General features: G+C 40.8%; 1 protein-coding gene across 1 annotated transcript; it reads right to left on the bottom strand.

The window, feature by feature from the left end:
• RRP15 (ribosomal RNA processing 15 homolog) lies at positions 1-23,119 on the bottom strand. The gene is made up of 5 exons (XM_076334589.1): positions 23,034-23,119; positions 19,256-19,530; positions 17,252-17,349; positions 16,201-16,402; positions 1-615 (listed from the first exon to the last, which is right to left on the bottom strand). The coding sequence occupies exons 1-5, from the start codon at positions 23,095-23,097 to the stop codon at positions 463-465; spliced, it is 792 nt and encodes a 263-aa protein (XP_076190704.1). The 5' UTR covers positions 23,098-23,119; the 3' UTR covers positions 1-462.
• Positions 23,120-26,026: the final 2,907 nt, after the last annotated feature.

The following is a 26,026-nucleotide window of genomic DNA, read 5'->3' as shown; positions in this document are numbered from 1 at the left end:
TAACTTTACAAGGTGACGGCATTTCTGTGTTTATTGTAAGCCATTTCTATTGCGAATTGCTAACAACTTTTCAAAGTGCAACACTGATTTGGAAATGCAGGCACGCTAATACATCAATTGCCATGACTAATGTATAAACTTTTAATGACCTTGGCAAAATCCTTCTTTCATTGGGCAGGTGCCACTATTTTGACTGTACAAAATGTTTTGGAAATATGTTGAAAATTATACATGTTTTGGAAAATATTTCAGGATTTCAGTATAGCAAATGAAGCTATATTAAATAAAAGTTTGACATGGAGGAGAAAACACTCCAAAGCTATGCAAGTCTTTTTTTTTTTTTAAAAAAAAAAAAAAAAAAGAGAGACATCCTCCAAGTGTTGTACATTCACGGAATGTCAACTTTTTATCCAAACAAATTTAAGACGATAAAACATTATCTTGAATGGTTTTCAGTTTCATTCAGTCACTCTCATCATCTTGTTTCAGACCACCTCCTTGTTCAGTATTGCCCTCTCCATCACTTTCCTTGTCCCAGTCTTTCATAGATGCTCCCATCATGAAGTCATCACGCAGTATATTCCATTCTGGCCCCTCTTCAGACTTCACTTCACCCTGAATGTTTGAGGGGAGGAGAAGACGGAACAGAGTAAGATGAGATGAATGTGAAAGGCAGTAAAAGATGGAAGCTTTTCATGCAATCAAAATAACACCTCTCACTCTTACAATTTGCATCAGCAGACCTACCGAGAGCTAGCTCTTTATGCAAATGGTACACAGAAATATGCAGGACAATCATAAACGACTTGATGCTAAATAAGCAAACTTGTTTTAACCAACCAATAAAATACGGAAACAAAACAATTATTCCTCATGGATGAAACAGTCAACCCTGGGCATTGCTTCCTTTATTAAAATCTTTCTTGGCAATCAGAATGGATTCATGATATCATTTATTAACCCCCAGGTGCTGCTTCATTAGAACACTTCTTGGCACATTTCTAACACACAAATATGGATTTAATAAAGGCTTAAAAACCCCCAAATTTAATATTTAACATATTCTGTGATATGTGAACCAAATCCCCTTTATGTGGATTATTACCTCACTACCTGGGCTTGTCATATGGTGCAAAGCTGCCTCTAAAAGAAACAAAGTTGATCTACACTCAGCAAGCCAACAACACCTTACTCCAAATTTCCTACCTCTTGAAAGTGGTTAAACTGAGGCCACACTACATGGACTGGTGAATAATAAAGAGTAAGTGACAGGAGTGCAGTTTTAGGTTAGCACTGAAAACAGTGCTTAGTTGCAGTTCTTCTAAGTGACAGATCGTATTTGGGCAGTGCAACAGCCCCATCCTGTGGCAACAGTTTTAAAGAACAGCTTGAAGCTATTCCTAGATTTTTACTGAAGGAAAATATTAAAAACTGTTCAGTGTACTGAAGGAGGATGTCAGTGGTTTAAGCCTTAGTGGCAAAATACTTCTGAGGAACAATGTGGCTCAGTGTCCAGCAGGCAAGCAAAAAATTGTCCTACCGAAGTGGAATCAGGGGCACTGAAAACAAGAATTTACTTTTGCAGGGTCTTTGAAACAAAGTTAATACAGCTATCTCAGGTGTGCTTTTCCCGTTCCCCTGCTCAAAAGGCCAGGCCTCAACTGACTCACCCTGGTTTAAGTAACTATCACCTCCTGATACTGTACAGTGGATGGGGGTCATCTGTAACAGCATCCTCTGCAGATGCAGCTTTGCCTACTAGATGCAAAACCCGTAGTAAATGTATGATCGCTGTAGACATTCGTTCATGCCTCTTCTTTATCATGCAGCTAGGAATATGCGATACATAGAACCATAGCATAGTAAAGCTGATGTCCGTGCAACCTTTGGGAGAGAGCAGCATAAAGAATTTAATAGCAGGAGAAATGAGGAATAGAGAATGCAGGTCCACCACTGTAAATCTAACAAATAACTTCTGTTGGTGTGATATGATGTAAGTGCAAAAAGTCTGCCAAACAAGATACGTACTTTTAATAGGTAACCAAAGTGGAAATGCTAAACGTGACTTCTCCTGCAGTTCTTTTTCGAAAGATCACTCACAAAAATAGGATAACAAGTCTTAATACTTTCCTTCCCCAAAAGGAATCTCCCAGGGCCCAGTTCAAAAAAAAAAAGAGAAACTCTACAGCTGTTCCTCAAGATGCTTGCACTGTGTTTTGTTTTGGTGGGTTTTTTTTTTGTCTTCACAGCTGCTCTCATTAATGCCTACTCCCAAGAGTAACGCTCCCATCCCAACAGCCTCCCTTCTCCCGAGGGTAGTGCCTTCTAACCACTTTCCACTCTTGCAGCAATTCACTTCAAATGCTATACCCAGTAAAGGTATAGCATCATATATATGATTATATATATATATATATATATATATATCATATATATATATATATGATTTCATCATAAAGATGAAATCATCTCAGACAGGGTAATCAACTACCTGGAATTAAGAGTTACAGATAAGGTAGGTCCCTAGGCAGACCTTAAGATGTTCACATGGGAATAACCTGTATTAGTGCAAACACAGGTACTCTGTTATGGGATGCAGGGAGAGGGTAGCTTCCCCCCCCCCCCTTTTTAACTGTATTTCAGTTGTTTTATGTATTTACCTTTGCAGAGTAGAGAAAGGTTGAAAAGATTACAAAAGTCACCAAGCTTTTTTTTTTTTTTTAATCCCAGACCTTTTATAAATCACTGTTTGAACATGCTACAAGGTAAAATTTGAAATACCTAAATGGAAAAATCCCATCTTCCTTACAAAACAACCCAATTTTCCTTTTTTTTTTAAAATAAGAATAAATCCAGAGATTCCATTTTTTCCCAGATGCGCAGAACAGGGATTTTTTTTTTTTTTTTTTTTTTTAAAAACAGCACAGCAGCAGTAGATTATTGTCAGCAATGACAGTGAAAGGCTCAGGGTTTGAAAAGCCCAATGCTCAAATTCATCATAAGCTACTATTCAGCAACCATTAGCCTTTCCTTCTACGTCAAGTGAACAACAGGACAAAAGAAGGACCTCAACAAAAGAGGGATGCTGATCCTCCATTGCAGTACACACTATGTAAAGCACCACAAAGGTTTGAACAGAGTTTTACAACAAGCCCTAAGGAGAAAGGCAGAGGTAGCATGTCCATGCCTCAAAGATGAAGATTAAACGCTTGAAAGCAAATATTTCATCAATTTTAAGCACGTTCCCAAGTGAAGAAAAACCCATGTTTAGTATCTTCATTCCTAACTCATTTACTGCTCTATTTTCCCCTCAGAATAAAAACTACCCAAATCTATTGTATCACAAAACATTCCTGGAGTCTTAAGAAAATATGCAGCAAGACTATTTGTATAATTAACAATTAGTTCAACTCTAACATCGCTTCCCAACTTGCTTTATGTAAGAATGTTAATACACTTGGGTTTTCAATGCCATAATCTGGTTTCATCTAAATAAAACAAAACTGATTCTTGGCACGTGGAAAATAAACCAGCTTTCATTCTACACAACCACTTCTGAACTTCCAGTCAGCTGTTCATCCACATCTCCCACATTTTGCTACAGCACTGAAGTCTCCTGTGAACATCCCCAAATGAAAACAAAGCAGGCTATATAAACATTAGTGTGTAATGCTACATAAAGTGGATCCTTCGATAAGGCAAGGACTGAAAAATTCTGGTGTTGCTTTTTTTTTTTTTATACATACATTTGAATGGTTTGTTCTTTGCCTGAAGGTGTGGCAACCTATTTCAAAAGGTCTGAGAGGCAGCAGTTAGTAAAATACCTCAGGAGTCACTGGTACATGGTGATGCACTTGTTATCATGAGCTGAAATAAGACAGACCAAAACGTGGAGTGTGTTTACTCTAGTGCAGATTCTTATTTGCTGGGACAGACCGATAGTCCAGTTGAAGAGAGATCATATAAATAAGATAAACACCATCTTACCTGCTTGGTGTGCCACCTAAGCTACGACAGCATTAGCTCAAGTCTGACACAAGTAGGGCTCTGTAGTGGGGACATACTTCCCAAAATAATTGTGGTTTGAAGACATACCCTCTAAAATCTGCACCAGGACAAGATGAACTGGAATTCTTAGCCAAGTCCCAATAAAACCAACCAACCACCCACGAAACAACAAAGCTTAGGTCTGTCACCTAGAACAAACAGCCGTCCCTTGCAGGATCCGGGCTGGAACTGCCTCCTGCATACTTCTGGAGGAATTGGTCTATGAAAGCCCCGTGGCATCAGCAGCAGCTGTATGATCAAGATCAAGTTAGAAATCTCCCTGTCTTGGCTCATTTCTTTACCACTGCAAAAATTTTGAGCTACATAATTCACTCTTGGTAAATGACATTACAGTAAGTATCTTCAGCTGAGACCTGCCAAACTCAACACTGGAGTTGTGGCAGACTGCACTGCCACTCAGGTGTGAGATCAATCCTCTCTACCCCTTCTGAAGTTGTCAGAAGTAGCAGCAGGATACTTGTAACTGCACATAGCTGCTTCAGTCTGCAAACGAGTGCCTTAGCTCAAAGCCTTTGAGCTTAAGGGAATTAAGTTCAGTCAAGTCACAGGACGTTGTCATTTTCATCTGTTGCTTTACTGGCACAGCAAAATCCTAAAACCAGAGCAGGAAAGATTGCCAGAGCTTTTCAGAACCCTGTGCATAAGCAGAACAAAGGCCCATAATGCTTATTGGTACGTAACGGCATTAAAAGATATGTCTTGAAATCGGAGCGCACAGATTAAAGACAGCATTTCACTCTGCTTTCCACCAGCTCATGTCACTTGAGCATATCCCAGTTTCTGCATCTGCAGAACAGCAAACATCCTGCATCACCACAGACATTCCCCTACAGCCTGCGTCCAGAAGACAGTAACTGAAGGGTATTAACAAATGAACATTTTTCAGACCTAGGAATTGCAATCAGCGCATTGGGCGCCCATGCCTTTGCTCCATGTACAAGATGAAATGCCAGAGCTTGCAGGGGCATCTCTCTTTACCATCACATACAATAAATGTTTATTTGTACCTGTCAGGGAAGGAATTTCTAACATAAATATCTCTCAAGCAACAACTTTAAGCCCTGAGAAAACAATTCTAACACGTCTAATTAATTTGAACTGCCTCCCCAGGTTCCTCTGTTTTGCTCAATACAAACATCTAAGACCTTGAAATAGAGGGAGGCTTTTGTCACGACGATGAAGTTAAAAAGCGTAACTGCCAAAATGCGTTCTCGCATACATCTGACAATTACCTTCCCCGCCAGCCTGCATCTTGCTCTGAATGACTGCTGCTATTCTATTCCTCATCCCCAAGCAAGTCGGTTTAAACCTAGCTCAAAAAAACCCCAGCATAGGCATACACCGAGGTGTGTTAAATCTCTATTAAAAAAAAAAAAAAAGAAAAAAAATCACTTGGTAGAAGTGGGGGAGGAAATGGAAAACAAAGAACACCAGCTTCATCATTTCTCCTCAATTTGTTTTCAGGAATATCCAAGCTCACAGGCTAAGAAAATAAGTTTCCTCTAGGCTGGGAGGAAATAAAGAAACTGCAGCTGAAGTATCTAAAGCAGCAATACGTAATGATTTTTAACAGAAAAATTATACTTCGGTTTAATCATCAGTGCTGCTTGCAACTTTAACTAATTTGAATTACAGTGAGATCTTGACTATAAGAAATGTTCCTATGTACTCCTGATCCCAAACAGACAAAACCCCACAGATCTGGAAACTGAGAATACATCCTGTATCGCTTCTATCTTGAACTTCTGAGCTGAAGTCTCACAGCAATCACGCTGACTTTGGGAAGCATTTTCTACCTTGCAGAACATCCGAGCTGCACAACAGAAGTCTATTCTGCTGCAGCATAATTCTGCACAATCATTTATTCCTTAACGTGAGAGTCATTCAATACCCATTTGCATCTTCTCTCTGAATGAGAAATTAGAGTGATTGAACTGAATTGCCTTGGTATATTTGAGGTGACGCTATACTGCGGTTATCAGCAGCGGCACAGGAGATTCACTCAGACCGCAAGGTCTCTTGTGCACACCAGAATCTGCACTGGCATTTCTAGTAAATAAACCTAATTTTTTTAGTGTGTTTTGAAGCCTGCTGCTCCTGTTCAAACTTCTCTGCAAGTAACGCACTGGAATTATTACTACAAGCACAACAAATACCGATTTTCCTTTTGAGCACAGCCAGAAGACCACCCAGAGCTTAATGACCTGCATGAGGAATCTCCCCATCCTCACATCTTCCTCTAGGGTTTACTACAACTGGGGATGTGTGAATGAGAAGGAATGCTTTGGGTCGGCACGCAAAGGCTTAAACATGCCCCAACCTTAGAGGGGTCAAAACTGAATTACAGAAATTCTGAAAACAAGCATTCATCTGGACTTAAACAAAGAAGAAAAATCATTAGCATCATTATTAAATGCTCAGCTGCAAAGAAGAATCACAGAAAGAGCTTATGAGAGAACAGATTTCCTCAGACTTAGTTAATCAGAAACCTCATAAATCAGTGTTTTTGTCAGAAAAAAGCAAAAAAATTTTAAGAATTCAAGCGTAACACAGTGCCCTTCTGCATACAGGATGCTCTGGAACTCCTCAGCCCATGCTGTGCTCCAGCTCCGATAGCAGCCATCTCAGAAATCTTTCTGCTGCACGAGGAATTTTACCACATGCTGCTGCAAGACAACATCTGGCCATAGTGGCATCAAGACTCCCTTTACACATTTTAATGAGATGATGAACAGCACGGGCATGCTACACTCGGGAGCCCCTCACAGAAAATAAAAACTCATCAAATAAAAACTCACCCAAAAATAAGCCTCACCTAGTAAAACAATCTTACCGTTAAGTTACAACACAGGTATGAACTGTTACCTGTACCCATACTAACAATTCCCCTTGTAGAATATATTCTGTAGTTTTTAACTCACGTTCTGTAAAAGACAAGGCAGAATGACAATGTTGTGAATATCAAGTAATTACATCACTGTCTTTCCAACTGTCAGGCCAAAGCACTCCACTGACATAAAAAAAGAAAAAAGGTCCATAAGTAAGCATTTTTAAGTAGGTACCAAATAAAAATTAGCTCAAAGTAGACTGCAAATTATTACAGAGAAGACACCTGGAAAGAGAGAAATAACACATTCCCTGTATTAGGTTATCATGCAACACATCAGGACAGAAAGTTTCCAAACAGTACACTTTTTCAGTATGCCAGCACTGCTCATTTTCAGTCATGTTTGTTTTTTCCTCCTGTAAAAACAAAACTGCTTCGTCATCACCATCTATACGCTTTTACCTTCACATCTGCAGTGCCTGTTTATCAGCAGTTATACTACTGACAGCGAAATTACTGCCTACCATACTGGCCACTACTATCTCCGTATTCACCTGTTACTCCTACCCTTTCTTCATCTGAAAGTCTCCACACATCTTTCATGTTTTATCTACTTGAACGATAGGATTCTTAGAGCAAAGACTGCACAGCACCTAGATCAATTAATTCTTGACATAAAGACCCAATGAGTACTGTGGTTGAAAACAACACATGATCAAGACTTTTGTATTTAAAGCAACACGTTATACTTTCACTGCTTATCAGACAAAAATTTGTATAGCAAGTAATGGTATTCAGAGTAGTTGAATCATAACTCTGACTTGGAAAAGACAATGCTATCCGTCAGAAAGAATAGCCTTCACGCTAGCTAATCATGAGCCTCAGGTAACCAGTCTGCAAAATATTGTTCGTTTTGTACCAAAAAGCGTATTGGTTAATTACCAAGAACAAACTTATACGGATGACTCCTTAACAGCTTCCATCACTATTACTCAAAGGAAAATAATGAACCGTGAATTTTTCTGTTTGGATGGGATTCAAAATAAAGGAAAAAAGAACTTTTCTAGATACTTAGCATTTCAACCGTGAAAGAAATGGCACACAACTTCTCACAAGTGATAAAAAAAGGCTTCTATCTGTCAGCTGGTCCTACGTTTCTTAATGTGTATTTGCTGCAGTAACGAAGACATGACGGAGTTTAAGGATCAGCCTAAACGCTACCCAGATCCACAACACCCTTGCTGCAAGTTGCATAGTTCCCGAACCATCGAGCTGTATCTGGAAAATATGCAGGTACAGCAAGAGTGCCTAGTAAAAAGCATCCGGTCAAGACTAAGGCCTTCAATGTGCTCTCCCTCAGAAGTCAAGTACTAATGTCTTTCAACAGTCTACTTTAGACAAACATTTTCAAGTCACAACAGATTTTTCTCAGATGTCACCCATTTATGCAAGACACTTATGCACTATCTCAGCTGGGTACCTAAAATTTTCTGCAGGTTTTTATAAAAGCTTGTCCGTTGGCACAGTAAGGAAACACAGCTGTTTGGAGTGGGTTTTGATCCTTTTTTTAGAATAAATTAGCAGCTTGCAGATTTTTGAATAATCTGAATGTGACTCAGATTATTTCCTACAAATGATGCTGAAATCATCCGCTGTTTTTCATTATGATTCAGCAAGAGGCATAACAGAGTGAGTCCCAAAAGGTTGTCTGAAACAACAAAGGCTACAGTAATGACCAAGTCCTTCACTTCCAGCACTTAAGAAATCATCTCAGAGAGTAGCTGATGAGGAAGAAGTGGGGCTAATAAAAAGCCTCCTCTTCCTGACTCAGGATTTCCACTTACGTTTGAGTCCTGAAACAAGTATAGGGATCCAAAAAACTATGAGGCAGAAGGGGGAGGAAAAAAAAACCACAGAGAACTAGCTTTTGTGTATTTTTATTACTAAATATGAAATACTGAAGTTTTTATGACTACTAAGCAGCTTGTCTGGCTAAACCTCCCTACCCTCATTGCCCCTGCTTTTATTTAAATGGCTTTTGCAACATATCCTAAATGTTTGCAAATCCAAGTTTCTTTGACTTTATATTCCTGTAATTTCCCTCACACCATCGTAGGCGAGTGGCAAACTCATTAAGGAACAGACTATACCCCTCAACACTCCCAGGCTGCTTTCTAAAAGCAGTTTAAACCTGAAGAGGGAATATGTAAACTGCCCGTGATCCCAATCCCTTATCTTAACCATCTGGCTACCCTTTCTCTGCATTTCTGACCCTTCCACCTCCTTCGATGCTTCTGTATAGGTTTTCCCAATGCCTGCAGATGGGGAAGAAATGAAACAGACCACATGCAGAACACTGTCCAGGGTTCAGCAATAAACTGAAAAGAGGTCAAATCTTTACAAGAAGACAGCTTTAGTATCATTTGTAATAATAGTAGGTTTAAAAAAAAAAAAAAGGATATTTTCTAAGCTTTCAGTAAATTTCAGAAACACTCATTAACAACTGGCCAGATTTTCCCATAGGGAAAAAAAAACCCTGAATTCAGCAACCCTCTAACCATTGGAAGCTGGAATCAGTTTGACCCACCATTCCTGAAGTCTACCAAGATAAACAGATGAGTAGGTGCCTACAGAGGTCATTTATAATACACATCTGCTAGTTCAACACTCTGGAAATCAGAACATTTTATACCTTAATAAAACTTCAAAGTAAGGGAATCACTTTTCAAGATAATTTCCAATAGAAAATGCTTAGATGGGGGAAACAAATTGGTTCAGATAGACAAGCTCCACCCAATCTTTCTTACTTCCAGAGAACATTTTTTTTTTATAAAACTTTATGAAATGTTTAGATATATTTTTCTCTGAGTACACTGCCCTGCCTATGAGAGTTACGAACAAAGCCAAAAGTGGAGAGCTGCTTTTATAAGGCTTCCAACTCAATTTACCAGATAAAAGTCCAATAGGATTTGATTTTTTGTGCTTCGTATACTTACAGGAAGATCAAAAGAAGATGTATACCACAAGCTTTTCAAATGTGGTTGGTTTAGACATAGTTTTACTGAAAAAAAGCCTTGCAACATCATCTGGGAAAACACCATCATAGCATCCTGTACACCAATAATCAAATAGCAAGGCAAGTTAGTCTCAAATATGACAGATGGGGCTGTCTCAACATTGCCTGACATTTCAATCACAAGTCCCTGTTTATATTCACTTACAAAATTTGCCAAACTTCAGCTGCTTCAGGCTGAAGGCTTTCGCGATGTTTCAACTAAAATCACTTCAGCCCTTTTCACAGAAAGATGAACTTAAAGCATTTTGTCTACAGCTCTAAGGAGGAAAGAGAGAGACATTTCTTACAGGCATCCATTAAAACCTTGCATCATTCATTCTTTTTGAACTTCAAAATCAGTTAAGGATGTATTTTGGAGCTGGGAACTGTCTTTTGCTATCTCCATGAACATCTTCCCAGATCTGGCCAAGTTATAAACATCTGGAGGACTGCCCTCCCCAAACCTGAGGTCAGCACCTCAGTAGATACGATAGGTATTTAGTATCCAAATTCTCTGAAAAAATCTGTCCTCACTGATCACAGACTATCTGCATCTTACAAGACAGCATTAAACTGGACTGTGCGTGACTCATGATGACAAACAGGGAACTGGTCTTTCTGCGCGAGCAGTTGTCAGGGCTGCTCTCGCATTACGCACCAGGACGCCGGGGCTGCGTGCTTGGCCCTCAAGTGCAGGGGGAAAGAACCTGTCAGGAACATAAAACACGAAGAGGATGAAAAAAAGAGGTTGATGGAAACAGAGTGCAAAAATCACAATCTTTTTCCCTTCCTGACCTCTGATCAAGTATCTGAAAAAGAGAGCAGAAAGGGAAATCTGAGGATAAAACCACAGGAGAAAGGGTGAACCTAGTGAAATATACCCATCACATGGCCCTTAATCCTCTTATCTGGAGTTGAGCTCCCAGTGTCAAGTTCTTGACATCTATCAATCAAATACACATTTAAATATTGACAAAAACCTACATTCCCATGTTAACACAGATGTGTATTACCAGCTATGGCAACAGACAGGGAACTGAGCTTGTACATCTTAAAAACCTAACCTTGCTGATGACCCGAACTAGGTAAGTCAATACATCTTCCTGTAAAGAGATTTAAAGTAAAAATACCACCATCAAGCAACTTCTAATATTGCACAACCCTTTACCTTAAGGAACATAAGGAATTTAGGATACAGCAAACTGGTGACAGGCTGCACTGTATTTATCCCTAAGGATAAAAATTAGAATACAGCATACAATTAGGTAGTCAGCAACCTTTAGTACAAAACCAAAAAACTACATTAAAAGCATCAGCTCCAAACATATACAAGGTGACCTTCAAGAAAGTGTACACACATTTGGGAAAAACAGATACAAATGCACGATTTATAAAAGAATCCAAATTAAAAATTTCTGTGCGTGTGATGGGAAGGCATTTATTAAAATGGGGAGAACAGATCTACTCTGGCTGCAGCTGAACTAAATGAATACTTGGCTGCCCCCTCAAATCTGCTGGAATACATGCACGCCTGGTTACTCCTTCAATTAGTTCTGTAAAACCAGCACACAACAGCTGTAGTAATAAACTTCTGCTACTCTGCAATGTCATTATCACCTAAGAAAAAAAGTTTCCTTTTAAGATTAAAAGAGGTGTTGATACACCTTACCAAATTTCTAGAAGTCGTCTACGCCTTTATCCATACTTCAGAAAGAAACTATTTCCTACAACTGGTTGAAGCAATTGTTCAGACTACTGTCCCTCCAAACAGGTATATGGATGAAAATAATCTCCCCTCCCCTCCCCCCATTTCTGCACTGTGGAAACAAGCAGAACAACATGCCAATGGCCAGTACTTATGCAGCTGTAAGAAAAAGAAGGCAGTCACTCTCACAGGTTTTAAACAGATCTAACTTTCAAGCTGGAAAGCACATTTATATCCTCATCTAACTTGAAAATGAAAGCTTCCATGCCACTTCTTGCGTCCTAGCAAGAACAGCAGGCAAAGTTGAACTGTAGTACTCCTCCTGCCCTTGAACAATCTTCAAACTACTGCTTAAAATTAAAATATTTATAAATATTAAAAGTGTTATGAACAAAAGAAAAATCTATAGCAAACCTGACTCTAATCACTGTGTTTACAAATTACTTACCAAACACTAGGAGCATGTATAAAATGCCTTCAGGTAGAAGGAACTTTTCTGGAAAAGCATTTTATTGCAAGTCCCATATGAGCAATAGCACTTGTATTCTCCGCTCATCTTCCTTCCCATCAATAAGTTATTTTAGAATAGGTACTATTTTGATACCAATACACCAATTTTTTCCAGATGCCATCACAACACAGGAAGCAAACTGTACCTCCAAGTCATGTAAAAAAATTACCCTGCAGAATTTGGATCATGGTTACTGAAGTAGACCAGGAAATCCTGCTCTCACTTCCACCACTGAAATGCTCTGCAACAGATCTGGTGTAAGAAAACTTACGAGTTGAAGCAAACATAAGTGATTCAGAAAACCCTGCTACAAAGGCCTAATTCAAAATTAAAGGTTGATGACTGCAGGTTATGCTTGTCACAAAGAACATTTGTAACTTTCATGCCAGTTATTTATATGTCACTAGAAAATGTTTTACCACCTAGTAACACTTTACAGGGAATAGCACAAATGACAAGCGAAAAGTTAAGACGAGAGCTTCTGGTACAGAACGACCCTGTTGTAACTGACATGCAGCAAGGGAGAAGAGTTGAGGCTGCTCCGGGAATGTTAACTCTGCATCTCTTTGTTCTCCTACAATTAAGACATTTCTTACGTGTCTGTGCAGCCCTAAGAGATCAGAAATTTCACTCAACCCTGGAAGCAAAGGTACTTCCCTAACCCACAATCCCAAGAGCACCCAGAAATTTCTTAAAGACCTAAAGAAAACAACCTGCCACTACCTACATCTGTATCTCTTCTATAGACATAAAGATGACCTCAGCCTCTAGGGCTGGAAAGACAGCATCTCTGATACGTACCTCTTTTAAACCTGTAGTATCTTACAGGTGGGAAGCTGCAAGATACAACCAACACATACCGAAATGAAAACCTGGTCGGTAAGGATTGTGTTGAACAAGATTGAACGCTCTCGTATCTCCCAATAAATGCTTCCCAAAAAAACCACCCCAAAACTTAAAAACAACAAACAAGCAGGATTTTTTAAAAAAAGAAAATTACTACATCTTTCTCCCACGTTGCAAGGCTTTCAGATAAGGTGGTGAGGGGAGGGAAATTAGATGATCTTACCCAGAGGCAAGCATCATGTACAGTACCTCGGAAAAAACCAGGGAAAAATATTACACAAGTCAGCTGGCTCAGCAAGGATTAAGAAATACCTTGATAAACAGCTAATGATATGAAAGGCAAAGCTTTTGGCTCCAGCTCAGAGGAGTAATTACTCCCATCTGGGCACACAAAACCCCAAGAAGGGCTACAGTTTCACATGGCACAGGAAAATCTTCACAGCCTTACAGTCTTTCTTTCATAGCTACACTGGGTGGGTGTACACCAAGTAGTATTTAGGCCAGTGGCTAAAAGTATACAAGACTATAAACAACGTTCTCACAGGGCACAGGTTACCTGTCCTTCTCATCAATGCATGAAGCTGATGGAAATAGAGAACAAGCTTTTTTAAGTGGTTGTGCTACCGTGAAATCCCACTGCTACAGATGGGCCTTTACAGAGCATTTAATTTCTTTTTCTCACGCATACACATACCTGACTAGTCAACCACAACAGAGCTTTATAAGAAGTTTCTTCAACAACCCGACATTTGGAAGAAACCACCAAACTTCCAAAGATATGGCAGCAAATCTTTCATTCAAAAACCACTGCAGAGTAAGAAAAAGCATTTGCCCATTCTCACAAATATAGTCAAGTCTCCTTTTGTAGCACAAGACTTGAGTCAAGAAAGGTTTGCTTTCACTGGGAGAACTTTATTCTGCTGTTTTTCTTGCTGACTGCTTGTTTTATGTGGGTGGGGTAGTGTTTTTATTGTTCTGGACTGCATTTTAATTGATGGCAGAGTGCCTGGAGTTTGGGATTGGCATCTTTTCCATTGTTTTTGTTGAGATAAATGTATTTCCCCCCTCTTTTTTAAAAGTGAAATACACGCCATACTCTCACTTGCTAAAAACAAAGCAGGCTGCTACAAAAAACCCAACAAAAACCACCCCAAAAAACCCACAAAACAAACAAACAAAAGCTTTCAGATGGCACAAACAATCTACCAAACTCCTGCTGCAAGGAATTCGCCATCCAAAAGCCTCATCCCTGCTTACTACCCCCTGAAAAACCCTCAAACACCAAGAAGCAGAGCTATGACAGTGGAGGCCAGCAGTACTGTTCAGTGGCTAAATGTTTGTGTAATTCTGAGGAGGAGACTGAAGATCAGATTTTGGCCTCAACCTCAAGCATCAACAACTATGAGGATGGGAGCCTGCTAAATGGGTAAGATATGGTCTCAAGAGAAAATAAGGCAGATTAGAAACAGCTTGAAAAGGAGTTTTTAAAGAGTTTGGTTCAGTACTGAATGGAGAGTCACTGAAGCAAAGCAACAAGGGAGGGAGGGAAGGGGTGGTCTATCCAGACAGACATGGCTATTCAAAAAAAACCAACTAAAAAACCCAACGCCCCTCCCCAAACAAAAACACAAACCTACAAGTATAGCCTTATATTAATGAAAAACCCCCAAATCTGAAGTTTTTGTTCACAAGCAATGTGAAAGCAGCACCTATATCAATACTCAAAACTGACACTAATCAGCCAGCATCTAAAGCATCTCCAGAGCACTTTAATGGAAATATGCTCTTATCGATGCTGCCAAAATAAGACTTTTTTTTATAGTATAGAAACATTTGCAATCTATGTTTTCTGACCTAGTAACTAAGAAAATTGCCCTGCTACAATCTGACACAAAGAAAAAAAGGTCTTAGTTTTTGCTCAGCTATTGATTCAATGCCTACTACAACAGTAGTTGGCACTGCTATCACTCCAGTGTTCTTCTGCTATTCCAGGGGAGAAATAAAAAAGAAGGGAAAAAAAAAACAAACAAAAAAACCAAACCACACACACGCACGGCCCCCCACCCAAACAAGCAAGCTGGAATTATTTAAGGAGAAATAAAGTGTCAGCACCAAGCTAAATTGTTCTCATTATCCAAAGAATTTAAAAAATACTTTAATATTACACTTGCATGAAAATTGTATGAGCTCTTCATGCCAGGCAGTGTTTCAGCATGCTCCCCAAGTGAACACAAACAAAAAACATATGACAAACTGTTGTCTCCCAACTGATTAAAGTATTTCTTCCTGGCGCAGGAAAGCACTTAGTTAACTGCTGTGAGTCTGGGCCAACAGAAGTATTCCACCCACTACCAAGCACAAAGTTCAAACCTGAACACAAATACGCTTCAAAAACGTGCAGCTTCTGAAATACGAGAAAGAGTACGTCTGAGCAACTTGTTTTCAACATTGAGCTATTTGGTGAGTTGAAAGAACCAGTAAAGAGTTGGACAAGTCCAGCTACACCATGTCTTTCTTGAGCACGTTTGGAAAAAGTGGAATGTGTTAAAATACTTCTTTCCAAAACATCGTAACGGCAATATAGCCACATCAGCCTAACACAGAGAGAATTAGGGAAAGAAAAGCCTACATATAATGTTTAATATGTCTCAGTTTCTTTCTGTTGCAGTATTCACTTGTATGGCAAAGCCCTTCAGTTCCAGATACCATAATCATCCAGAGCAAGTGAGTTTGAAATGCTCAAAACTGTGGATATACACAAGTAGTACAGTCTAATACACCATGTAAGATGAACAGCCGCCATGCCTTTAACAATTTTAAAGAGCTGATAACTACTATTGGCCAAATTCCAAATGTCACAACCCACTAAAATCTAGCAGTTTGTTCCATGGTTGGTGCAAAATCCAAGATAAAATCCAATTTTTCATATTCTTTTTTTAGACACAGCTAAAACAAGTTATTTGTACGCAAGGCTTGATGCCTTATCAGAAGAGCTTCCAGTGGTTTGTACCTTGACACTCAAAAAACCAGGGAAAACAGGCTAAGAGCCACTTGCTCCCTTCCTAAGTAGTCTCAAAAAAACCCCAGGCACTTGGATCACAGCTGTTCTGAAGAGCAGCACATTAACGGACAGTAATTATACTGTGACGGTATCTTGTATACATTTTTTTCTCCCAGATGAAGCCTACCTGTTTACTTTTTGCAGCCTTCCCAGCAGGATTCTTGCTTCCTTTAGCACTCTCCATGTTTCTTAAAACATTGATGAAATCTTTCTTTGAAACAGATGACAGCAGTTTAGCACGCTGCCTGTCAGAGCTCCCAGCTTTCTTCACCTTCTCATCAACGTTCTTTTGGTGCGTCCTGACAGCATTAAATAATTGTACAACACCTCTGGGATGGGGAAAAAAAAACAACAACAAAACAAAGTTTTTAACTCAAGTTCCCTTTATAGAAATGAACCCTCTACCAAAGCAACTCATCAGTGCAGATGCTGGATGGCTTCTAGCTCCCCAAAATGGTTACTTAGAACCTCAATTCAATTAAGAAGTAACATTTACTACAACATAAGAGACTTACAATTTTCACTCTTCCTTCACACTTATTGGTAGAAACCAGTAAGAAACAAATCCACAAATAACTATTCAGACCCCGAAGTAAGCACGGTAACATAGCATTGAAATCAGTGCAAGAGCATGTTTCATCCCCAGAAGCATGTTACTCGTCCTACAATCAGCTATTAAATTCCTCAGGCCAGACCTTCAGAGCAGCTGAAGTAGGGGGACAAGGCAGAGAGAATGAGTAAGGAGACAGATACAGACAGCACATCAAGGTGTTCAACTAGTTCTGCGACACCAAACTACTGCAACGCAGAACAGGCAACTGAACTTAACAGCTGTGGATCTGGTGAATCCTCTGCGAAGAAGGAAAAGCAGAGTAGTAGAAACAACTGTTCTGCATTTTTAAAGCATTAACAAAATGAGGGGATCCAACAAAGCACTTTGTTAAGCAAACATTACATTCTCATCTAAATTTTTACTCTTTCATAAAGCTTCCGAAATCTTTTGTTGAACTTGATACTGTACAATGCAGACCTGCATATAAATCACTCAGCTCCTGCTAGTCACTTCTTAAGAGTTCAACCTGATTGGAAACAGATTACCTGTGCAGGCCTTTTCTTCCCCTTTTCCTCCTCTTTTTGATATACATGTATTTAAGGAAAGCATTCAGAAAAACTCTTACCTCGTGGCAATTCTCTGAAGATTTCTTTCCCTGTCTCGGTCTTTGACAACATCTGGCTTCACTCGGCACATCATTTCCCACTCCCGCTTTTTATCGAGCTGCGTTATAAATATTGTTACGTGAAACAACATGGAGCATTTGAGAAAGCAGCATACTCTGGTAGAGTATGTAGCAGGAGGAAAGAAAAAGATAAATCAACAAAGCTCAGTTTGGTTTGAGGGTAAGGGGAGCTCCATTATGGGGCTGGACAAGGGGTCTGAGGCAAGTCTCTTGCCTTGACACACCAGGGGCCACAGACAAATCTCAGAGAGTCACTTGCCTTCTGTAGCAAAAACTAGAAAAGAATCACACTAGAGTAATGTCTCTGGCTCAAGACAAGCAAAAGGAGGGTAGAAAAACTCAAAATGCTTTCACACTGACTGCTACAGACAAGGAAATTATTCGAAGACGGCTTTCAACTCCAAGACTTCACAAGCCGATCACACAGAAATTTATACATAATAAAATCCTGGGTCTGTCAAGACAGGCATGTCACATTTTGAGCCTTGGGCATTTGACTTCCCCCACTGAATTAATCACGGTACAGCTTTGTGACTGTCAGTGCTGCACGGCAAAGACTACTACACCAGGAAGAGCACCAAATGCCCACTGGAGAACAACAACTGTGTACAACACTGATTTGTGTCTTTTTTTTTTTGAGGCTCTCTGTTTCAAAACCAAACTCATCCACTTACCCGTTACCAGGGGCCACAACACCACCAGCTTAATTTCTGCTACAATAGGAGAACACTGTATTTCCCCAGCCTCTGCTTCAGGAGTAAGATAGTGAAGTTTCCCCCCCCCCCGCCCCCTTTTAACAATTTAACAGCGTTCTAGGCCTGGTGATGTTGCATTAAGTCTGTTTTATGCCAGAAGCCTTTCATGGAATTTCAGAGTCCTTATCTTTATAATTCCAGGCCAACTACTATGAATTTGAGCTTATGATCATGTTTTGGCCTTTTATCAAAAGAGCTGCCCTATTCTAGCTTCCATCAGCAAGCAATTAATAGAAGGCAGACTGTTCTCAAGTTTTTCTAAGGGCAAACAAGTCAGTTTGGGGACCTGCAGCCCACCTCTGCTTTGCAGTACTCCCACACATTTACTGGATGAGAACAGGTATTTAGGACAACCGTAACTGAGCAGATGCCGTACTGAAGCTCTCTGTATTTAAAAGGCAGGCCACGGCCTAACCACAGCATGTCTCAGACTGTCAGGTGGATAACCTGATTATCCCACTGAAACAAAACTGGTAAGATGAGATATGAGAATTATTAATGTATTTTTAGCCTGAAGGCAAATCAATCACAGCCTGGAATTAGAAGTTCCACTACAGACACACAAACAAATGACTTAATTGCCAACACAGCTTTGTTTTCTTCGTAACAGTTTCAGAACCAGAAGCAATTTAGGGCACGGACACTGTAATGCAAAACTCCTACCAAGAAAATCATGGAGGGGAGCAAACAATGATTCATAACCACATCAATGATTACTGCAATCTCAACCTAGAGGTCTTTGATTTTGGAAGTCGCAGCAGAATTTAAATGAAAGCAGTTTTCTTCTCCTTCTCCCTTTCACTTTTGATGAGAGAGAACTATTTCAACTTGCAATGCCGACAAAGTGAATTATACCCCAAATTTACAACAGCAATTAAAAAACTAAGCTTAAGGGAGCTGCTTTCACCCTCTCAACAAAAAAAAAAAACACCTTAAGCTGACAGACTGGAACACTCCTGCTGCCAAAGATCAGCCTGCCTGATGGCCCAGAAAAAGCAGTAAGGGAAAAAGCCCTACAGCATGACTGTCTGGAAAGTAAAAGAATTGAAGCTACTTGAGATCACTGTGGAGGAGAGATTCCAAAACTGAGACAGTCTCAGAGCACTCTCCCAAATCGCCGCTGAGGGAACCTTGCATGTATCCCCATTTGACTATGACTGCACAATGAAATACAGCATCTTTTTCTCACCTTCATCCTCTTCTCCAGCCTTTCTTGTTTTTCCTTTTCTCTCTCCTTCTCCAGTTTTTTATTCTTGGCCAAGATGGTGGACTTATTTTGTGGAATCTTTTTGTTGAGCACTTTTGCCATGGCATCTGCCCAGCCTGCACTTGGGCCAGCTTTGGAGCTTGTTGCCTCTTCAGCTGCGTTGCCAAGGGCTGCTGTTTCATCTTCATCATCACCGTCCAGGGCTTCACCTCCTGAAGAGTAGCTGTCTTCTGGAAGTCCTGAGCTTAACTCAGAATCTAGGGGTAAAAAAAAGGAACAACAAAAAAAAAAAAGTATCAGGAGTTCTGTTTCTAGTAAGGATCCATCACTAGCGTAATTTGCTCCACATGTAAATGTTATCCAAGTTCCGGGCCACGTACTGCTTGCTGTTACAATTAATTCCTCAAGCAGGCATACACCACCATAATGAATTTATTAGAAAGTATCCAGTGCAAGTGCTTGCTCATCTCAGTGATGATTTAAAGTGATTTGAGAGGTTGGATAAAAGGCAGCCTTGGATATTTATTATTAGATTAATGAATATTTTGATGTTTAGGAGTGGCAAGTTTTGGGAAAAAACTATATTTTCCAGTTCAAAAATTATAATTTATAAATGCATATATACATACATATGTGCGTGTATATATCTGTATGTACATACATACAAACTGCAATAGTGACATCTAGTGTTTAAATGCAAACAGCCACAAGGATTAAATTGAAGGTAGGGGGGCATTTTTTACGTGAAAGCAAAATCTGCTCAAGGAAAGTAACGCCAGCAAAACCACAATTACCTAAGCATAATGAACACAGAGGGGAGACTGCTTTGTGAAATACAGAATCGAGACAGTTGTCAGGTAGCTCAAAAGAAACCTGAGGCACTGAGCTTTTCTGGTATAAGTAACTGCTCAAGTTCTTGATACACAAATAAACCACACCCAAATTCAAGTTTCCTTACCCTATGCCCCCTTCAAAACAAAAAAGAAGGAATTAAAGTTAAAATACTGACGTTTGGAATCAAGCAACAGCAAGACAGGAGAGAACAGACAACTAGACGGCAAATCAAACACGTGAAGAATCCACCACTTCCCTCATCAGTCTGCTCAGTGGGTCAAATAGCAAAAATAAAGTCTTTAATGGTGTGGATGATTAACTAGAATGAAACGGGCTGCAAGTTTAGGGTGTGCTAAAATATGTTTGGTTATTTAAGTGGACGTACTTTATCACGTAATCAAGAGCAGAGCATACAAGTGTCCTGCCATTATTAACTACCATTCCACTAACATTTGTGCCACCCAAAAGTTTTAAATTAATTATCTTATATACAACTTTCAAGGCCACAAATCAAGTGCTGGACAGAAGGAGGTTGGTTTCTGACACCTCCGCGGTCCTACCAGCAAGGAGACAACTCCCCACCAACTCTGAGATACCAGCTGACTGGCTTTCATCCATCTACTGCTCTCACACTACTCTAAAACGAGTATTTTAAAAATCACAATGTTAAGTACTACTGAGCCAAGTGCTTTATTTTGCAAGCACTACTATATCCCGTGAACTACTTTTTCAACCAAATCATTAAGAGAATGAAATCAGGACTGCTTCACAAGATCAGTTTCCCGTAAAACCATGCAGACAGCTATTAATGATATTCCTTATTAATCAATTGCCTATTTAATTACTTAACAAACATAAACATACACTCCGTTGCCAGACTAACTCATTACTTTGCCTTCTCCACGTGCCTTTTTGAACCAGCAAAAAAACCCAATGTAGCAGCAAAACAGTGGTGTTAACCAATTAAAACAAAGCCTCTAATGCCCAGGCATGTTTTGAGGTTCGGAGAGCATTTAATTATCACCATGGAAAGAAGCAAGATTATATGTTCACATCACAAACGTGGAAGAGAAATACTTACTGAATACTTGCTCATTATCTGTATCAGTATGATTTTTACTACCACCAAGGTGAACACAGTGTTGTGTCACACTCCATGCAGGATAAATTACAGGGTTTTTTTCAACAGTCCTTACTATAAATTGGAAATTTAGAAGTGGCAAATTTGTTCAACACATTCAGAAACTACTAAAGGCATCCTTTTTATGATATCAGTGCATCTACATATGCCGATTTCCAAATTTTTTAAAAAATTGAAACCATTGCACGTAAAGAAGTAGGTGCATCACCACATCCTGGATCCTACATGTAAAACAATTTGTCAAGTTTTCACCCCTAAGCCTTGTCCATGCTACAATATTGCTATCTAGTTTTTAAACGAGGAATTAACCCTTACTTGCAACTTTTTATACATACGAAAGCTAGCAGCTACCAAAAGTCCAAACCTGAATTCCACACACTGCTTAGGACCAACTTCCACAGTTAGCCATAAAAACAGATCAGACTTATAAAAAGGAAAATTACAAAAGCATGTATTAGTCTCCTCCACATTATGTTTTCTGCCAATAAAACAGGAGAATAATGCCAGATAATACCAACACCGTTTTGCTTTCAACAATTACAGAAAGATGAACAAGGCTTCAACAACCAGCCATGACTTATGCTTTAATACATCAGAGGTTCTGTCAACAGCGTGAGATAAAGCGGAGGTATTTCACAGTAATTTAAACTAGATTAACTCTATCAGAAGTAGGACCTGGGGCTCTATTCTGAATTGCAAAAATTGAAGCCTGGCATAGATTTAATATAAAAAGTCCTAATTGTATGTGTGGAGGTAATATATGTATACAGCTCCATACTTTATTCTTCTAGATTTGCTCAGTGACCTAGGTGTAGACAGATACAGTTAAAAATAGCAATCATTCAGAAATGAGCTCTGAAAGAAGCTCTCACACAAGGACTGTCCTGGGGTTCAGTTTTGACCCTCAAACCAAACAGAACCACTGTGAGCTACGGCTCCAAATGGCCACTACCTTGATTCCTCCCAAAATAAAGAAAAAAAAAAAATTCCAATTACACGATATAATTAAGAAGCGATCACATCTAGTTAGGTATACGCCCACAACACACGAACAGGCAAGAACGAGTGGAGAACCATGTATAAAGGATGGAGTAGGAGTGTGTTCATGCTCTCCTGGCGGATTACTGTAATTGGCGTACCTCAAGGGTTTCCTTCGGAGCAGGAAGCAGAGCCCCGTCTCATTACAGACGGGCACACAGCCCATCGCACCCCTGAGTTCGTCCAGCTCTGCCCAATCACACACACGCACACACCCCATAACAAAGGGGTACCCCAGAGACACACGGCAGAGAAAGTCATTTTGGTGGGACCAGGGAATAAACGAGCTGCTGTCGGTACTCCGCGGGCTAAGTAGAGAAAACCAGAAAACCCAAAAGCGACGGCGCAGGGAGGACAGGGCCGGCGGGCGGGGAGCAGGCACAACACCAGGCACCGCGGGAAAGCCACCCGCACGGAGCCCCGCAAGCAGAGCCCGCGGGCACCCCGCGCCCCGCTGCCTCCACCCCACTGGGAAGGGGCTTCGGCAGGCGGCTGGGCCGGGGCCTTAGTTCCCGCCGCCCCGCGCCAACCGGCTCCAACCCTCGGCCCAGGCTCCAGAGGGAAGGAAGGAGGGGCTCGGGCCCACCGGCGGGCTCGGACGGGGCAGAGAGGAGCGGCCGCCGGGGCTGGAGGCGGCCCACGGCGGGGGCCGGGGAGGCCTCAGAAGCCCGTCCGAGCAGAGGGGGACCCAAACACCTTCCCGCTCCCGCCCGTTCCCGCTCCCGTTGGGGAAGCGGCGCCCGTTACCGCTGTCCGCCTCCTCGCCCACCGCAGCCCCGCGTCCACGTGGGCCCTCCACGGCGGCCGCCATCTTCCCCAGAGTCCACCCGGTATCGCCTTCCGGCCCGGCTCTCGCGCTGCGAATCTGCGTTCCGGCTCTAAAGGTTCCGGGCAGGCGAGCGGCGGCGGTCTCCGGCGCGGGCCGTGGGCCTGAAGAGGCGCTCGGACGCCTCGGCGAACCCGACGGGATCTGCCGGGTGTTTTTTTCGCAGAAGAAGCGGCAGAACTAAATAAAGCAGGGCGGTCTTCCCGGGCTTCTCCTCTCCCTCAGGCCCGGGGAGGGCCGTGGGTCTCAGGCGCTGGGCTGCTGCTCCTTTCAGGGAGGAAGCTCCCCTGCTCCTTCCTTGCGCCAGGGGAGGTTTAGATTGGATATGAGGAAAAATTTCTTTACTGAAAGAGTGGTTAAACATTGGAACAGGCTGCCCAGGGAAGTGGTTGAGTCCCCATCCCTGGAGGTATTTAAAAGACGTGTAGATGAGGCACTTAGGGACATGGTTTAGTGGGCCTGGTGGTGTTGGGTTGGTGGTTGGACTCGATGATCTTAGAGATCTTTTCCAGCCTTAATGATTCTATGATTCCAGCAGCGGGCAAAGCCCAGCGAGACCCTGAGGGGCTCTCCTCCATGGGCTGTGACGGCCTTCAGAGACGCCATCCTGGGGTCACCACCACCCGGACACTGGTACGTGGCCTCACGTTTCCGTACGCTGAGAAAGGCTATCTCAGCCAAAGCGTGGGGACTGCCCCTGCGAAAGCTCAAACCCGGCAAAGCCCAGGCTGGTTATTCTCTTCCGGCTTCGGGAGTCACAGAGAACGTGGCAACGATAAAAATAAATTCATGTTATATTTTCTGTAGATTGCGTGGTGGGAAGAAGAATTTGAAGTCTTACCTTCACGGTGCTGATATCCCTAAGAAAACTTAGCCATGCTTTCAAACATTGCTTCAAGGCCCAAAAGGAGGACAGTTTTTAAGATGGGGAGGAGTGAAAAACTGAAATTATCTTTTGTTGGCTTTTCACTCAGTCAAATTTAAACAAAAAAAGGACAAGTGACCATTTACTACATCCTCTTAAACATTTACCATTTTCACACTGATGCCACATACTATATTGAATACATTCTTTCTACACTAGAGACATCTGAGGACATTCATGGGAGGGTGTTCTCAATCTTTAAGGTTACTCTGCACTAGCCAATATCTGTAGAAGGGATGAGCTCAAACCTCCTTGGACACCAAAAGGCACACGGGCCCCAGATAGGTGGGTAGGTCATGGACCCTTTGTAAACAATCTGCTTTTTTTCTGCGTGTCCGAAATGACATGTTCTACCACAGGTCTCCTCTGGGACACACTGGGGTGTTAACCTCCACATGGTAATTACTGTATCCCCCAAACTACACTGATCTAATGCTTAGCATGAATAGTTTAAGTCCTAGATCACTGACCGTCCTTTACATTCTTTTACAAATTTTTCACATTAAGAGTTTAGGATGCTAGAAATTTTTGTGAACTTCTGTTCAGTTGACAGACTGAAATCCCTTCCTCTTAATGGTAGTATTTGTTTTTAGCACTGAGTGTTCAGAAGAGCAGACTGTCCACCATGTGTAGGAAAAAAAAAATCCCTCTTACCTTAGGTTAAAGAATTTCTTATCTTAGTAACACTAAGTTTCTGTCACTTCATAAGCAGTAAATTGAGACACAGATTTTAAGGCCAGACTGTAACACTACTGGTCATCCAATTACTCAGTTTGATGCATCTGTAAGAAGTACATCTTGAAAAAAGCACCAGCTAGAACACCAAAACTGTAAAAGAAGCAAATCTTCTCAGGCAACTTCTTACTTAAAAGCACTCCAAGTTAAGCAGACAAAAGTTCGTTATCAAGAACTGCTGTTATTGTAACAATTAAATATGCTGGTAGGCAGAAGCTCCAGGATTCCTTAGAGCTCTAAAGCCGCAGTACAAATAACCTTGGACATTGAAAAGTAAGTCTATAGATATGAGTATAGCTAGTAATGTATTTGAGAAGATTTGCCCAAAACGCTTGCTGTCTTAGGTCATAATTATTAAGTGTGATCATATGGATGAAATCCCACACTCCTCTGCACCTTCACTGACACCTTAGAGAGTCTGTATGCATAACCTTGTATTAAAATAAGGAATGGTGGCTCATACTGTAAATGAGGTGCAAGGCAATGCTATACCTAGATATTAATGATCTCAGAGTGGTGATTTGATTTTAAGATGACTTTGTTGTTTCTTAAAGCTCAATTATCATATGATGGTGCCTCAGAAAAAAATGACTGCAGGAGAAAAATGTTACATGTAGAGTATTCTTCAGTATTTTGCAGCTTTTAAAATCTTTAAAATGCTATTTAATTTCTACACCCTGTATTTTTGTAAATAAATATTTCATTTGTTGTCGCTAACCAGCACAGTGACCTGTGTCTTTGTACTTCTGTCATTCCATGCTTTTTTCCTAATGATGTGGGTGGCAACCAAGATGGCAAATTCCTTTTGCTACCTCAGTATCAGGTGGAAAAATTAGAAGTTGGAGAGAGGTCAGAAAAGAGTGACAAATTATTACATGGCTGGGGAAACTGTTTCACAAGGAAAGACGATAAAGGCTAAATATGTACATCTTGGTTAAGTGCCAGCTAAGGACAAACAGTATTGGACTTACTGTTTCTATCATAAGCAATCCTGCAGAGCAGAGCTATATGGAAAGAATTTCGGTCTAATGCATTGCTACAAGCAAAGAGAAACCCTGTGCTGAAAAATTTGGGCCTCTGCTATGATCTGCAGAGTAAGAAGGAAACCATAAATATCCCCATGATGTTTAATGAAGAGGCCCAAGCATTACAGGAGACATAATTCCTAATGTTTTACGCTGTAGGGCTCAAATCCTAGGGTGTCTGCCAATAATAAGCACTAACCATTTGGTCAAATCTGCTATGCAATGATAA

The sequence above is a fragment of the Aptenodytes patagonicus genome, chromosome 3 (genome assembly GCF_965638725.1).
Source record: "Aptenodytes patagonicus chromosome 3, bAptPat1.pri.cur, whole genome shotgun sequence".
Classification (NCBI taxonomy): domain Eukaryota; kingdom Metazoa; phylum Chordata; class Aves; order Sphenisciformes; family Spheniscidae; genus Aptenodytes; species Aptenodytes patagonicus.
This window is presented reverse-complemented; position numbering and strand designations above follow the sequence as displayed.

Excerpts from the sequence above, each read along its gene's own strand:
- RRP15 (XM_076334589.1), bottom strand. The coding sequence starts at position 23,097 with ATGGCGGCCGCCGTGGAGGGCCCACGTGGACGCGGGGCTGCGGTGGGC. Across the intron at positions 17,350-19,255 it reads GGCTGGAGAAGAGGATGAAG|CTCGATAAAAAGCGGGAGTG; the intron begins GTGAGAAAAAGA and ends TTTATAACGCAG. Across the intron at positions 616-16,200 it reads AGGCTGCAAAAAGTAAACAG|GGTGAAGTGAAGTCTGAAGA; the intron begins GTAGGCTTCATC and ends TCAAACATTCAG.